At 48.3% G+C, this 16,793-nt stretch overlaps 1 protein-coding gene and 1 long non-coding RNA gene across 3 annotated transcripts in view; one reads left to right on the top strand and one right to left on the bottom strand.

Moving 5' to 3' along the window:
* Positions 1 to 7,338: 7,338 nt before the first annotated feature.
* LOC116658318 lies at positions 7,339 to 13,840 on the bottom strand. Of its 2 annotated transcripts, XR_004313659.1 has the most exons (3): positions 13,691 to 13,840; positions 11,344 to 11,581; positions 7,339 to 8,333 (listed from the first exon to the last, which is right to left on the bottom strand). It is a non-coding gene; the product is annotated as an uncharacterized LOC116658318 (long non-coding RNA). The 2 variants fall into 2 exon arrangements; XR_004313658.1 differs by lacking the exon at positions 13,691 to 13,840 and having other exon boundaries at positions 11,344 to 11,743.
* A 378-nt stretch (positions 13,841 to 14,218) lies between these two features.
* TRAM2 (translocation associated membrane protein 2) overlaps positions 14,219 to 16,793 on the top strand; it is a 72,678-nt gene continuing 70,103 nt past the window's right edge. The window contains exon 1 of the mRNA XM_032463273.1: positions 14,219 to 14,484. Within this exon, the coding sequence (XP_032319164.1) occupies positions 14,365 to 14,484 (120 nt within the window). The 5' untranslated portion in view covers positions 14,219 to 14,364. The remainder of the gene's footprint in view (positions 14,485 to 16,793) is intronic.

The raw sequence follows: 16,793 nt of genomic DNA, 5'->3' as shown, positions 1-16,793 counted from the left end.
GCACAGCTGATTCTCCAGCTGTCTCTCTCCCTCCCTGCGCTGCGCCTGCCCACTCTGGTATCCAGTGACATCAGCACTGCACCCACAACAAAAGGTTAAGACAGCCCCAGCCCAGCGCTTCTTCTTCATGACTTTGGGAGGAGCAATCTAATTGTTACTTCTTTTTAGGCTCCCTTCGTTCCTGAAGGGGTGGGGGTTGGGGGAGCCTATCCTTTCTGAAATGTAATAGAATAAGATGACTTGGGCTTTTTCTTTAGTGCTGCTTTTGCAGTGGGTGTGGTCAGGGCAGGCGAGGAGAGAGGACAGAGCTCTGAGCAAGGCTCGCTCAAGCCCAGTTGCTGAGAACTGTTTCAAACTGGAAGCCGTCGCAGGGCCCCACCCTGGCACTGGGCAGAGTTCAGTTTTCACAGACCTTAGTTGGAGCCTTGGCAGTCATTTGGTCTCCACCCTTAGCTAGTTTTTTGTTTGCCTTTCTGTTAAGTATGAGAGATCCGATTAAGACCTTCTCAGACACAGGAAAGAATACTGAAGTCTGGTCACCGGTTCTCTATTACCAGCTGTCTATTCAAAGCTCGTTAGTGGAGAATCATATTTTTTATTTGCATCCTCACAACCATTCTAGAAGCAATGGAAAGCAAAGCCACATCCTAGACTCCAGCAGCGGTAAGTGCTGGAGCTGGCTCAAACCAGTGGTGACTGAACCTAACTGATAAGTTTTCAGGAAATTTGCAAGCCAATTGTTAAAGACAGCAGTTATTAAAGATTAAGTTACACGAAGCTAAAATAGAATAAACTGGATTTGAAACACAGGTAATAAATGATCAAAACTCACTCACTTCCTAATAATTTTACCACATTTTACTGTTACCCGTGCTCATGGAAACCTCATCTCACACTTAGCCCCTCAGGCCCTTGAATTTTTTACCGTATGTGGCAACAGGGATTTTGCAGATGTGATTAAGGGAGGCTCTCCTGGATTATCTGGGGTGCTCCACAAAATCACAGAAACCCAGCTGGGTGATGGAGGTGGCAGTGAGGGGGATCAGTCACTGGTTCTGAAAGTAAGGGGTCTCTGCCTAAGACCTGGAGAGGGGTCACTAGATGCTAATGGAGGCCCCCAGCTGAGAGCCTGGGACCTCAGTCTTACAGCCGCAAGGAACTAAATTCTCCCAAGACCTGAAAGAGCAAGGAAACCCCTAGAAGCTCCAGAAAGGAACTCAGCCCTGCAGACCCCTTGATTTCAGTCCAGTGAGTCTGTACCCAGCTTCTGACCGACACAACCATAAGATAACAAATTGGTGTTGTTTTATACTGAAGCTGTTGTCATTGGTCACAGCAGCCATAGTAAACGAATGTGCCTGCCCACCCCTTAAGCCAGCAAGGGCAAAGGAGGCTGGGATAACCATGCCTGGCTTAGTCCAATTAAGGATTTTCTTCTGGGATTGGGTGACAGGCCAAGTTCCCTGAGTGTGCTGGCAAGGGTCCAGGAAACCAGGACCAAGTGCCACAGACAGGGTCAGGGGTCAGGTGAGCTCCAGGACAGACATGCCAGTGGCTTTTCAGCCGTCTTCTGTTCTGATTGGTCTGGCCATTAAACATTGTAAATATCACCCACGGTTACAAACAGAGGGCCATTAGGCCCCCTGGGGTCACCCCAGTTACACCAGGATCCAGGCCTGATTGGGAGAAAAAGATTCAGAGAATGGGCACACAGCTTCTCAGTCTCTGGCCAAGGCTCTAGAGCTCAAATCTGGAAAATGCTACTTGCGCTACTTCACCAAGCCGGAGACACCGTCAGCTGTAAGCTCCATCGTTACTTCACGGCTCAACAACAACCAAAAAAGTGCTGCCAAGTAAACAGCAACATGCCATCAATGGCAAGATCGGTGTTAAATGAATAAGATGTTAAAATGGGGAAAAGGGTGCATCTGAGAATCAACCACTTAGAATGTTAACAAATCTGCCACGAATGGTAAGAATTAACTCATAAGATGCTGCCAGCCCTGTCCAGATTGGCAGAGGAGGTACTCAGGAGTTCCTAAGGAAGAGAGAGGCCAAGGTGGGAAGGTGAGATTGTGCGTTCCTTGAAGCCAAGTTAAAGGTTGCAAGCACTGGGCATTCACCGCGGGCTTCCTGGCAGGGGAGTATGACATCTCTGATCACATGGCCCCTAGATTCTGAAACGGTATTGACAACTCCATGTCATAACAGCATGAAAGACTATACCCCTCTTGCCCAGAAGAGTTGGCCTGGAGCAACCCCACCGCCCCTGTTATAGGTGAGGATGCACTCAAAGGACAGCTGTCTTTTCATAAGGAGCTCGGGTTTACCCACCCTGATGTGCAGGATCTGTGTGTCCTCTGAGTCATTAGGTGACAGACAAAGCCTCTTTTCACCCACCCTGGGACTCTGGGGCCCGGAGGGGGAGCAGGGATCGCCCTGAAGGCTTGGCCCAGACAGAGGGAGGCGTTGCACAGAGGGAGCCTTGAGGGGTCACCAACGATCTGATTTGCCACCTACTCCGTCTTTTTACCTGGGCTTAGCCCTGAGTCCAGAAAGTTTGGAAATATTTCTGAGTACCCTTATAATTAGGAGAGAAAAAAGAAGTCACAGCGTCACCATATGGAAGTGCTCCAAGAAATCACCTCATTCCCTTAATTTTTCTGATTAGGAAGTGGAGACTTGGGAAAAGAGTGTAACTGGCTGGAGGTCACCCACCTGCAGAGTGGCAGAACCAGGCTGAACTCCAAGTCTCCTGCCACTCCGGGGGCACATCAGGAGAGGCCGAGAAGGGGGCAGCAGTTCCATCCCCAGGCCCACCGTGCTCTACCTCTTACTGGCCTGGGGCCTTGGAGGAGTTATTTAATACCCCTGGGCTTCCATCTTTTGTTGTAAGTCAGGGCTAGTAGGAGTACCTGCTGCTGAAGGTGGTTGTGAAGATTACATTTAAAAGTTGGTGAGCGGATGGAGACAATCGCCTGCCAGCTAGTAACTTATTCCATCAGGCGCGATTGCAGGGAGGGGAGGGTATAGCTCAGTGGTACGGTGTGCTCAGCCTGCACGAGGTCCTGGGTTCAATCCCCAGGACCTCCGTGAAAATAAACAAACATATCTAGTGACCTCCCCCCTGCCTCCCGCCCAAAAAAGAAGGATCGGTATTGTTGCTCTTTCGCGCAATCTCAGGCCACCTCCATCACCTCGCTCCTGCTGTCAAACCGGAGGTCTGAACTTTGAGACGCAGGGACACAGGCATCTGTGGAATTTGCTCCCCTTGCTAATCTTGCAAAGTCAACAAACCCTTTCTGTGCAACCTGACGGGAGTCTCTTGGAGATGTGAGGTCACAGCGTGGACGGTGTGCGGTCCCAGAGGGCTGGGTGGTGGACGGAGAGCTGGCAGCCCCGGGGGGGGTGGGGGGCAGCTTGCCCGGGGCTGGCCAGCGGAGGGTGCAGGGGAAGGGGTGCAGGAGCCACCAGGCGCCAGGCGGGGCGCTTGGCCTGTGAATGGAGCCTGGAAGGCCGGGACAGGGGATGTGATTGGGCCTTGACACTGGAAAGGAAGGGGACTGGAGTGGATGAAAAGAAGCATTTTCTGTGGTGCTCAGGAAGGGCCTCTCACGAGGGATTTCCTCCACCGGGCTCTGGGCTTGGCCGCCTTCCCGGGGAAAGGTGGTGCCTGTCGTGGGGAACTTGTACACTGCGAGGCTTCAGTCTGGTGACCAACGGTACCCACTCCCGTCTCTGGCACTGCCGGTCTCCCTGAGCCTTGTTCAGACGGGAACAAAATGCTCTTTGCTTGAATCACACACTTCGGACATCTTAATGCAAGACAGGGACACGGAGGTCAGGGCGGAAGTGGAATAGCGGGGACTGGAAGCGATGAATAGTGTGGAGCAAGGGAGGTCAGGGCTTCCGAGGGCGGGCTGGGAGACGGGGCAGGAGCCGGACTTGGCGCAGGCTCTCCTGTGGTCCTAGGACCACTGGCCCTGCTGACGTGGCCCTTCCAAGGAGCTGGATGTGGTCTAAGGCGAAACCTTCTTGGGGAAAAGGAGTCTTAAAAAAAAAAAAAAGAGTACACTCCTCTCCCGTGTTCTCTTTTTCTCAACCCCAATCAAAAAGTACAGCAACCGCTCTTGAAAAATCACATCTCAGAAGCAGTGTTTCTTTCTGACAGCATCTGCCAAAACTTCTGATGAGGCTGATGGAAACGTGTTCCATTTTCATGTTGAATAATGAGTAGATGGAATCCTCACACATCTGTCTGGGCGAGATAGTGATGATCTTAGTACTAGAAGCATTGTGCTACAAATAGAATTGATTTTTTCTCTCCCCTACCCAACCCCCCCCCCACTCCCTTCTATATCCTCCTTACTGTCTCTTTCTCCTCTCTTCTCTCTTTCCTATCCTGGGTCTCCCTTCTCATGTTTACTTTCTTGCCCTCACTTGCCCTCTTCTCTCCTTTCCGTACCTCAGTGCCCCACCCAGCTCGCAGAAACCCGGGGGACAAAGCCAGGAATTCTGTTCCTATCAGGAGCACGAGCTGCTGAGAAGGCACCGGGGCCAGGGGCTGGCTGCCAAGATCCAGGGACAGGGGTCTTAGGGTCCCTCCTCAGAGCCCTGGTGCTTCCTAAAGAGTCCTCTCCCACTTGTCAGCAAGAGCCCTTCAACCCAGTCAGAGAAACTTCTGGGATTACCCCGTGCCCAACCTCATCAGCAAAGAATCAAGAGAGACAGCAATGTGACCAGCTAATTCCTGCCAAAGAGACAACAGATGGAAAGGGTTTAATGTACTTAGCGTCCAGGAATATTCTGCCTCATAACTGGACTCTGTCTGAATACGTAATTGATTTATAAAGGAATGAAATTTTCATGTTTGAATATGAGCACAAAAAATCAGAGTGTGGGGATGAATATCAGAGTTGGGGAAGACTTCCTTGTGTTTCTCAAATCATTCATTCATTCATTCATTCATTCACTTTTGTTAACAAATGTTCAGTACCTCTTATGAGGCAGAGAATGAGGTGGTTACTAAAGCACACTCATAGATGGAAAGCTATGATTCCTGTCTCTCGGGGCCTTAAAATGTACCCCAAGGCTAAGTTCCACCTAGCCTAAATAGAGCTTTGTTCTTGAACACATCTCCTCTGTGGAAGCAGAATCCCCTTGGGGCCCCTTCACTATGGAATTACCTTGGGCACCAATATAAAGATGGAATGGTATGGATTCCTACATACTGATTCATTAATCCATTCACCTGTCCACTCTTCCACACATCCAACCCTCCACCTTTCCAACCCTCCATTCACCTATCCATCCATCCATATACCATCACCTACCCATCCACATACCATCACCTACCCATCCACTCACTCATCTATCTACCTATCCATCCATCCATCCATCCAGCCATCCATCCATCATCCTTCCGAGCATGCGATAGGAGGTCAGTTATTAGCTCAGTGGGGAGCAGGGCACCCCTAAACAATTATTGTGGTTGAGAACTGTGCCAAGACAGACCCCAGTAGTTGCATATAGCGTTCATGACTGACAACTCACAAGTGAATGATTCCTGAACACTGGACTGTGGTGTGAGAAACAGAGATGGGATGAATTTCAAGGACTGGTAACTAAAGTTTACAGGGAGGTGCTTAAATGTAATCAAAATAACGTCTACCTTTTTCCCCAGTCTGGGCGAGGGCTGCTCAGGGGAGGCAGTGGTTTCTGCAAACCACCTTTCCACAGAGTTCTTTGCTATTGCGTTTTTCCACAATGTGATGTCCTGCTGCATCACAGAGGTACCACGCTGTTGGTTATTGCCTCCTTCTTAAACACAAACTAAGGATAAGCCTTTTTGTGGGCAGTTTAATTTCACCAAATAGTTTCCATTGAAAGATGTGCTCCCCCTACATTGGAGAACTCAGCGGAAATCAAGATCTGAAATCGTTCCCCTGCCCCCCAAATTCCAGTATTTTTCCAGTTGTGAGAATTCTGACTGCAATGGACTCGTTTCTTTTAAAATTTTTTTGTTTAATTTAACTTAATTTTTTTGGTTCTTTTTTGTTTTTTGGCGGGAGAGTAATTAAGTATGTATGTATGCATGTATGTATTTTAAATAGAGGAATGTACTCATTTCTAACATTAGTTTGAGTTGTGTCTCTTTTAAAAAATGGCCCCCTCTTCCCTTCTGAATGTCAGGCGGCATGTTCCTTAGTCCTCCAGCCTGTCTCCGGCTGAATAAGACCTGGAAAGGGGAAACAGGGGCAGTGGTGAGAGCCCTGAGCTGTCAGGAGCCCTGGTTCCCATGTCTTACTCTGCCACTGAGTCACTCGCTGACCTGACTTATTGTCTGTCTGCCAAAGTAGAGGGAGCATGGGCTGCAGGCAGACAGCACTGGGAGTGCTGGGCCAGGAGGGAGGCCTCATCCTCACCCTGAATCACCAAATTCTTAGGAACTGCCTCCAGTTCACAGTCCTTCCTCTCTGTCTCTGAAAGGAGCAGGGAGGATCTTTGAGCTAGTGTCTAACACCTGGAATCTTAATTCCACTCGCTCTTGTCTGTACTCGGCATGTTTAAATAACTGGAGCCGGTTATTATTTTTAATTTTAATTTTACTTTTTTTGTGGAGGGAGGGCCTTAGGTTTGTTTATTTATTTTTAGAGGAGGCACTGGGGACTGAACCCAGGACCTTGTGCATGCTAAGCATGCACTCTACCACTTGAGCTATACTTTCCCCTCCGGGGCCGGTTATTTTTAACATCCTGCTCTTCTACTTGAAAAAAAAAATCCAGAAATAATCACGACACATGACATGAGACAAATAATAATAATAGCACTTGGTACTTCGTGTCACTGTTTGAAACGCTGAACACAAGTAAGAGCTGCACGTGGTCACACAGAACTGACAGAATTAAAGCGACAAGTTCTGTTTCTTCATCTATAAAATCACTGCGTTGTCACTGTTTGTTTCTGATTTGCGGTTTCAAACACCAGCTTCTGTCAAACCAGAGGGCTGGGGACCTGGCTGTCCGGGCTGGAAACAAGCTTGGGTAATTCCAATCGGGTATGAACTTATTCAAAACAAATGTGTGCATCTGAGAACCCATATACGAGGGGTCGACCGTACACATGAGAGTTACGAGGTTAACGTCCACATAGGATGCAATGTTTCTTAAAAGATAAATGATAAAAATGTGCCAAGTTGAAACTTACATATATTATTAAAACTCAACAGCAATGACAACACTTGTTTAGAACTTAAACCAAAAGGTCTGGGGGAGGAGGAGTATTTTTACCTCTAACATCGCTTAGAATTGCCCTGGTGATAATTTAAAAACATACCACTTTTTAATCATGTTTGTCATTAAAATTTTTTTTTTCAATTTTGAAACAGTTTTAGACTTACAGGAGAGTTGCGAAAGTATTACAGACAGTCCTCACAAACCTTTCACCCAGCTTATATAACCATGGCACATTTTTTTCAAAACACAGATATTAACACTGGTACAGTACTATTAACCAAACTACAGACTTTGTTTGGATTTCAGCGATGTTTTCACTAACGTCCTTTTTCTGTTCCAGGGTTCAACCCAGGACACCACATTGCCTTTAGAGGTTTATCATTGTTTTAAAATTCTTTATAGATCATGCAACCCCTTTGTGCCTGCCCCCAGGGCTGGCTGCTCCCACCGCCCTGACCTTGGTACACCACTGATTCCAGTAAACCGGTAGCGTAGCCGAAGCAAGAAGATCTGATGGCTCATTCTTGGCAGAAGGTGGTGTGGAGCCTGATATAAGATGCTGGACTGTCAGAGCACAAAATGCTCCACTTTGTCAGGCTGGAGATCCTTCAGTTGGACACCTCAACGGTGACTGGTATGTTTGTGACATTTGCAAAGTTCATGTGTCTACTGTACAGAAACCAGAAAGCAAGATTTGTTTTGGGCAAGACGGCTAGGTGTCCTGTAAGGTAAAGAGGCAAAAATACATAGAATGAGAAGCTCTGACAAAAGTTACGGTGCAGACGCTTCTGGATGCCTGCTCCCCACTGATTCTATTGGTACCAATTGCCATGTGTAGTCAGGATCTTCAAAAGAGGCTGGAAATCTCCTTGCTGGTGATGGTCATCCAGTCATGTCAGTTCCACTCACGTTACTAACGACTGGTTCACGAACGGCCATGTGATGCAGTTCTGGCCAACGAGGCACAAGGGGGAGGTCTGGGGTTTCTGGGAACATTTTCTTCACTCTTCAAAATGCCCCTTTCTTTCTTGTCTGAATTTTGGGTCTTGTTGAATGCCTGGAGCTGTTGCAGCCACTTTATAATCATGAGGGACAAGTCTGAGACAAAAGCAAACACATAATGGCAAAATGGGAGGACAGTTAGACTCCAGGCTTTAATGACTCACTTACCCCTGGGAAGGAACTAACTCAGGACTTCTTGTTATGTGAGAACAGACATTTTCCATTTGTTGGTGACAGTGGTCACATTTATACCAGCCATGGCAATAACATCTCTCTTTCAATCATTTATTCATTCAACTAACACTTGATGAGAACACACCATGTGGGATTCTTGGTTTTGGTGCTGTTGGAATAGGAGAGCGAATGGCTAGATTCCTGTCCTGAAAGGGGACACCATCCAAAGCAGGTGTAAAACTCATAGGCAAATACACTGGTCACAGGAGGACTCGCTGCTCCCTGAGAGGCGTGTGTGATGCCCCCAGCCTAGTGCCCTGAAGACAGCTTTGTGAAGGGAGAGGATGCTCTTTATCTTGAAGGGTGGCTACCTTTTAGGCAAAGGGACATGGAGCAAGGAAGGGCCTTGTGAGGGGAATAAAGACACAGAGCATGGAAACCAGAGGTTCTGTTCTGGAAGGAGGGGCTACTCCAATTTAGTTAAGAGGTGATGTTGCAGAATTCTCAGCTGCCACGATGGGACTGGTGGAGAGAGACAGATGGTGCTTACCTGATCAGTGTCATGCTCTAGGAAGCCAGGGAGGCTCCAGAGGGGACCCTGTGCTGACCTCTGGTCCGAGTCCTGTTTCAGCTACCTGCTAATTATGTGGCCCTTGGTCACTCACGTGTCTCAGAAGAGCGACAAGAAGGAGCTGGTAATCACTGTCTTGCCTCCCTCACAGGGCAACTGCACAGCACAGTCTAAACGCGAGAGGTTATTATCTCCTCCACCTCCAGACGCAGCTGTGTATTCACCCATCTCAGGTAGTGGCCCCCGCCTCAGAGGAGCTTCCCTTCTTCCTCCTGTTGTCAGAGCAACCCTCACGCCTCCTCCCTGGTTTCATCAGTGGTCTCTTATATTTCTAGTATTTTCAGTATTTCCCTCTCTCCCTCCTGAGTCTGTCTTCTCTGTCTCTAAACATGCTCTGATCTCAAAAAATATGTTAAGATCCTCCCTTAGGTCCTCTCTATCTCCCAAGACATCATCCATTTTCCATTTTCTCACCAGACTTCGTAAAAAGAATAGATTACGTGGGGAGGGTAGAGCTCAGTGGCAGAGCACGTGCTTAGCATGCCCGAGGTCCTGGGTTCAATCTCCAGTACCTCCATTAAAAATAAATAAACCTAATTACCTCTCCCCGCCCCCCCCCCAAATAACAAAACAAAACAAGAATAGATTACTTTCTCACCTCCTTTCCTCAGCTTCTATCCACTGTTAGTTAAGCGCACTCCAATGTCCGATTAAGGTATTGCCTGCACCCAGGGGCTCCGGGGGCTCCTTCTCATCCTGCCTGGGGCAACCTGCCCTGGTGAGATGCTTGTGTTCTGGCTTCCTCTGCCCACCCTTTCCTCTTCCTCCTCCTGCCTTCTCAGGGCTGGGGAGCCCTAGGATTCTGCTGAACCCACGATTCTTCCCACTCAGCACACTCTCCAGGGAAAACTGAGATAACTTCATGACTTCAACAGTCCCCTTGGAGATGAACCACAGATACTTTTTTTTTTTTGAGGGTTTTTTTTTTTTTTTTTAATAGAGGTACTGGGAATAGAACCAGGACTCATGCATGCTAAGCATGTGCTCTACCACTGAGCTGTACCCACCATCCCAAATACCTTTAATTCTGGCTTTCATTCCCTAAATCCAATCCAGCTGTTTCTGACCGAGCTGTCAAAGCGCTGGTTTGGACATCCCAAGACTCCTCAGACCACGCTTGTGCAAAGCCGAGGCCAGCTTCTCTCCCACGCCTGCTCTTCCTCTGTTGTTCCATGTACACTTTTTAAAAATTGAAGTATAGCTGACTTACAATATTGTGTTAGTACATATATCTTCTTTTTCATTATAGGTTATTACAAGCTATTGAGTACACCTCCCTGTGCTATACAATAGCACCTTATTGTTTATCTATTTTATATATAGTAGCTAGTATCTGCAAATCCCAAATTCCCAATTTTTCCCTCCACCCCCATTTTCTCTCCAGTAACCATAAGTTTGTTTTCTATATCTGTGAGTCTGTTTCTGTTTTGTAAATAAGTTCATCTGTGTCATTTTTTTAGATTTCACATCTAAGTGATGTCCATACATAGTTTTTAAACAGATCCACCATCATTTATGTCCTTGTTGCTTAAAGTTTTGACTCCTCCAACTCCTATACATTGTATATGAAAGCAGTCACCAAAGCCCATTAATTAACCCTTGAAATATTCCTGAAATAATTCACCTCTCTTTTATTCTTATTATCTCGATGCTTTGAGAAGTGCTTTGCTTTTTTTTAACTGAGCTGTTATAATAGTCTGTCAAATGGTCTTCCTGACACAGTTTTTCAATTAAAATGATCTTTCATATTCCTGATGGTTCTCTCTCTAAAGACAGATTTGATCATGCATAAAAACTTCCCATTGTTTGCAGAATAAAGTCACAATTGTTTTTTAGAATTTTTTTCAGCTTTATTGAGGTATAATTGACAAGTAGAATTGTAAGCTACTTATGATGATTTGATACACGTATACATGGAAAGTCACAATTCATTATCATGGCATTTGAAACCCATTACAATCCAGCTCCATCTTAACTCTCCAACATTCATCTGCCTCCGTCTTCTGCATTCTCTGTTAGTAAAATCCTACTAGATAAAGGTCCAGCCCAAATGTCATTTTCCCTATACCCCTTACCTTTTCTTTGCACTCATAGGATATATATTTCAAGTTGTTCTTAGAGTCACCGTAATCACACTGAATTGTGATGATGCTTCTGTGTCTTCTAACAGAGTGTAAGCTCCAGCTGGGTTATTGTTTATCTCTTGGTGCATAACAAGTAACAACAAGATTCAATGACTCAAAACAGCAGACATTTATTATCTCACACTTGCTGGGTGTCAGGGATTTGAGAGTGGCTTACCTGGCTGGCTCTGGTCAGGGGTCTCTCATGAGCTTGCAGTCAAGAGGTCAGCTGGGGCTGTGGTCCTCTGAAGGCTCGACCAGGGCTGGAGGATCTGCTTCCAAGATGGCTCACAGAGAAGCCTGGCAAAGTTGGTGCTGGCAATTGGTAGGAGGTCTTGGCTTGGACCTCTCTGTAAAGCTGCTTGAATATCCTCACAACATGGCAGCCCACTTCCCCCAGAGCAAGAAAGCCAAGACTAGAGAGAAAGGAGAAAAGCAAAATGTCTTTTAGGACCTCTCCTTGGAAGTTACACACCATTCCTTATGCCATATTCTATTTGTTAGAAGTGAGCCACTAAATCCAGCCCACACTCAAGGAGGAGAAGAGGATTAATCACGACCTCTTGAAGGGAGGAATGTCAAAGAGCTTGAGGATTTTTTAAATTTTAATTTTAAAAAATTTTATTTTTTATTGAAATATAGTTGATTTACAATGTTAGTTTCAGGTGTACAACAAAGTGATTCAGTTATACACATAACATACATATATATACACACATATATTTTCAGATTCTTTTCTATTACAGCTTATTATAAGAAATTGAATATAGTTCCCTGAGCTATACAGTAGGTCCTTGTTGTTTATCTATTTTATATATAGTAGTGTGTATCTGTCAATCCCAAACTCCTAATGTATCCCTCCCCGACTTTCCCCTTTGGTAACCATAGTTTGTTTTTTATGTTCAAGAGTCTATTTCTGGTTTGTAAATAAAATTTGTCTTTTTTTCGATTCCATATATAAGTGATATCATACGATATTTGTCTTTCTCTGTCTGACTTACTTCACTTAATATGATAATCTCTAGGTCCATCCATGTTGCTGCAAATGGCATTATTTCATTCTTTTTTATGGTTGAGTAATGTTCCATTGTGCATATATATGTGTGTGTGTGTGTGTATGTATGTACATATGTATGTGTATGTGTGTGTGTATATGTGTATGTATATATATACACACACATCTTCTTTATCCAGTCATCTGTTGATGGACATTTAGGTTGCTTCCATGTCTTGGCTATTGTAAATAGTGCTGCTATGAACATTGGAATGCAGGTTTTTTGACTTACAATTTTCTCAGGTTATTTGCTCAGGAGTGGGATTGCTGGATCATATGGTAGGTCTATTTTTAGTTTTTTAGGGAACCTCCATGCTGACTTGAGGATGTATTTTAAAACCACCGCAGGAAATTGTCCTATGTTTCTCTCTTCGGCAACTAGCATGGTGTCAGGTACTTAGCCCTATTTAATTCATCCTCTTTACTTCAGGTTTCCTATTTACAAATGTGGAGGTTATAATAACTAACGCCCAGGACTTTCCACCTAAACACTTAATGTTAAGAGGTTGGCAACATCCTACCTTTTACAAGAAATTCCCACCAGCACGTGCTCTACAAATTGTCAGGGGGAAACACGAGGTAACTATTAGGTAGAACCACCTGAAATGCTAGTATTCTCATTTTGACCAATAAAAAGATGAATTTCATTGGGTTCAACCTAATCCATGAGGCTGCAGTTTGAAAATTTGAACACCTTTTCAAAGACGGAAAATTGAGATGTTCCAAAGTTCTTGATCTTTAAGGTCCAACTTTAAGAAAGGTCAGTCCTGAAGTCAAATTAGGTTTAGTCCAATATAGGCATTACTTTCTCATTTCTGTAAGTTAGATAAAGGAATTAAAAACCAAAGACTAAATACTGGAGAGTCAAAAAACTTAAGCTGGAAAATTTATCTGGGAACTCCAGTTAAGTCCAGACTCAATCGCATTTCATACGCTGGGCCATTTCTAACAAATCGTATTTACTTAGAAGTGAAATAGCTGTGGACCTAATGAAAAAAAGGGAATAGGAATTAAATAGTTCTTTGCTCATTTTGTATTTTTGTACATCTGGAAAGTGATTAGTTGACTCCGTCATTACTGGTAGGAATAAATCCAATATTTGCCGATATAAATTAATTTATTAAAAATAGCTTTTGTCCTTCCCAGGAGTATTTTTAAAACTTAATATTAAACAGAAACTTTCAACGAGAAAGTTCTTTCCTTCTTCGGTGTTTATTCTTCCTCTTTTTCAGAGCAATTAATACTGAAGGCAGACTTTGGATAAAACGTGTAAAACTGATTTATAGTAGCACAAAGGTCTCAAAAATTAAAAGCTTAAAACTGCACCCATCTTTCCACTCCCCCCATTGGAAAGCAGGCTCCGCAAGGGCAGGATTTTTCTGTTTGTTTGCTGTGTATTCCCAGCAATCTTGAGCCCTACCTATTCCTCTCTAGCTCTCAATGAATACTTGGTTAACTGTCCATTCATTACCATCCGTGCAGGGTGCGGTGGCCAGAGAGGAGGCCGGCCTGCGGCTTCGCTCCCCGCACGGAAACTGCGCGGCTCTCAGCCCCCCAGGGCCACAGCCCGCACTTGCCGGGAGCATCTGGCCGAGCCGCCCGTTCCTCGGCCAGCCCGCGGCCTCCGCGGCCCTGCCCTTCCCGCGGAGGAAGGAGCGGGCGCCGAGGAGTGGGAAACCCGGGCCCACTTCCTGTCCGGGCAGGGCCGGGCGTCCGCACGGCCCACCGCCGGCTCTCCAGGCGCTGGGGGCGGTGGTGCCGCAGCTCCGAGAACGCGGCGGGCTGCGGGCGCGGGGGTAGGGGGACTGGGCCGCGCGCACCGCCCCCGGCCCCGGCCCCGGCCCCCACGCGTCCCTGGCGGCGAGAGGGTTAAGCGCGCGGGGGGCGGGGCCAAAGCGAGCCCTGCGCGCGGAGTGCGGGCCGCGGCCGGCCAGGGGGCTGCGCCGGGGGCGGTTCCGGGCGGCGGGGCGGGGGCGGGCGGAGGAAGGGGGCGGGCCCCAGAAGTTGGGCGCTGGGCCGGCGGCGGGAGGGCGAGCGGGCAGCGGGCGGCGGGCCGGCGGGAGGAGCGGGCCGGGGCTGGAGAAGTTTGCGCGGCGGCTCGTGAGCGCCGGGTGCGGGCCCCGCCGGCCGTGCGCGCCCGCTGCCATGGCTTTCCGCCGAAGGACGAAAAGTTACCCGCTCTTCAGCCAGGAGTTCGTCATCCACAACCATGCGGACATCGGCTTCTGCCTGGTGCTCTGCGTCCTCATCGGGCTTATGTTCGAGGTGAGCGACTCGGGCGGGGAGCGACCCTGAGGCGGGGGGAGTGCCCCTCTCGCGCGCCGCCCGGGGGTCCTCTGCGGGTTCCCGGGCCCACGTCTGCGCCGGGGCGCCCGGCCGCCGTGTCGGTCCCCCGCACCCGCGGCTTTGTGCGCTGGGCGCCCCTTGGCCTCCTAGGCAGCCCAGACACCACCGCCAGCTCCGCGACGTGCCCGCCCGCCCTGCTCTGCCGCTCCTTTGGGCACCCACTGTATCCTGCAGCTCTCTCTGCAGCCCCGAATCCCAAGCCTGGTCTGGAACCAACCGCAGCCCTGCCACCCTGGCCCGACCGGCGGGGTTTCCTTTCTGGTGTCCGGGAGCCGAGCCCGGAGACTCCCAGACCCGCAGGCATTGCACAACTCCCCTTCCCAAGCCGTGGTTGCTAGCTCCACTGGGCTTTTCCAGTGGGAGGGACCCTGGCCCTTTCCCACCTCTCATCTGATTTTGGGGGTCTTTTGCATCCTCAACTCTGGACTGTGCTCGGGGTGTTCACGTGTGGCCCTGGCTCCGTCCGGGCAGTGCCCTTCTGTCGTCCTCCTGTCAACCCCCACTTCACCCTTTTTTGCTCTTGCCCCAAAGGCCGGTTTTCGTGTACCCTGCCTTACCCTGTGGACCGTTCCTTTAGATCCATCTGTGGTGGACTCAGAGCTCCTCCTCCGTTCTAGGAGGAAGGCGAGGGCCAGGGATAGCTCTTCTTTTAGGGGAAAGGTGATTTTCTCATAGCTCTGTGGGGGTCGGGAGAGAGGATGGGTTCCTGCTCTGGACAGCTGGGGCAGGCCTCATAGAACAGGAAGTTTTAGGAAGTCCGAATGGGGTCAGAATCCAGGGGGGGCCTGGGAGGAACTCCCTACTCCTCACAGAGAGAGAAAAATCTGATATTCAAAAGTGGGGAGAACTGGCAAAAACTGAGTATAGAGCTTGCCATGTGTCAAAGGTCAGATACGTGAGTGACAGTCCATCACTGTCACTGTGGTCTCCTCCAGTAGTGCCTTGTCCTTAATTCTGGGCTGGGTTACTTATCTGTCTTCTCAGAAATGGGTTAGGAAGCTGTAACCATCTATAAACTGCCTTGGAGATGGAGGATTCCTGGTGTGGCTAATTTCCTCTTCCATGTCCCTCTGTTTCTGAGTTCCCTGTCTCTTTTCTAAGGATGACAAGGGCCCTGCTTGGCCGGTGAAGCTGCCTTCAAGCTGGGGACATTCTTGCGGTGGTCGATTCAGACTTGGAGTGGTGCACGTGCCCTTGGCTGGGCTTCGGGGGTCTGTGGGAAGTAACCCAGAGACGAGGACTGGGGTCTGCAGACCTGCTTTTAGTAGCACTGCTTGACTCCTTCCTCCCACCCCCATGGCTCTTGTGGGTGTATTGGTCAGGGTTTTGGTAAGCCAGGGTCACTCCTGTGTGGCAGTCCCTGCTCTGTCACTAGTCTGACGAAATAAGAAACTGACTGCAGCCTCTGTTTCCCCATCATTAAAGAGGATTCGTAAAACCTGTCTTCCTCACCGGGTTACTATAAGGTTTCACTGAGATCACGTAAGCAGCAAAAGCCAGGTGGATTTTACCCACGTGAAAGCAAGTGGCTTGCCTCGAAGCTCTGTTACTGTTTATTGGAGTAATAGTTTAGCAGAATAGGAGATAATTTGGTCCAGCCAATACCCTCAGTATCTCCTTGCTGTTCTCCCTTCTGAAAGGCCTCCCAGTGTCTTGTCACCAGTCTTGGATGGTGCAGTTGGAAAGACACCTGTGACAGCTGTAGACCTCTTAACCACATGCTCCGCAGCCAGCGAAGTCTCTCAGTAGCCTGGTGGGTCTCTCTGCAGCATTTCTGTCGCTCGTTAAGGACAGTGGCTCTCCAAAAGAGCTGCCTTGTATTGGAGCACGGTACCTCCTTCCCTTGCCACCTCTGGTCTGGTGGAAAGTCCTATGCGTTAATCCCGGCCGTCTTTGGGAGGTGAGAAGTACTAGGAGCCCTCACGCCCAGTCCAAGACAGAAGAGGAAGGCCTAGGGTGAGAAAAAAAACAGCGAAATAAACTGCCCTGCCCTCCTCCCCCTCTTGAGGTTGGACTGGGGAGTGTGGGCAGGGCTGTGGCTGAAATGCCTGTCGGGCCCCCGTTCCCACCACCCCTTCCCGCAGAACCTTAGCTGTGGGGGTGTCTGGGCATTCAGGACAGGTTGTCTCCTCTTAAAGGTGCACTGGAGGTGCATTGTGCATCGGTGTGAGCTGCTCTAGGAGCAGGAGGGCTGGCCCCAAGCCCCGCTTATGAAGCACGTGTGTTCT

This window comes from Camelus ferus, chromosome 20 (assembly GCF_009834535.1).
Source record: "Camelus ferus isolate YT-003-E chromosome 20, BCGSAC_Cfer_1.0, whole genome shotgun sequence".
NCBI classification, from domain to species: domain Eukaryota; kingdom Metazoa; phylum Chordata; class Mammalia; order Artiodactyla; family Camelidae; genus Camelus; species Camelus ferus.
This window is presented reverse-complemented; position numbering and strand designations above follow the sequence as displayed.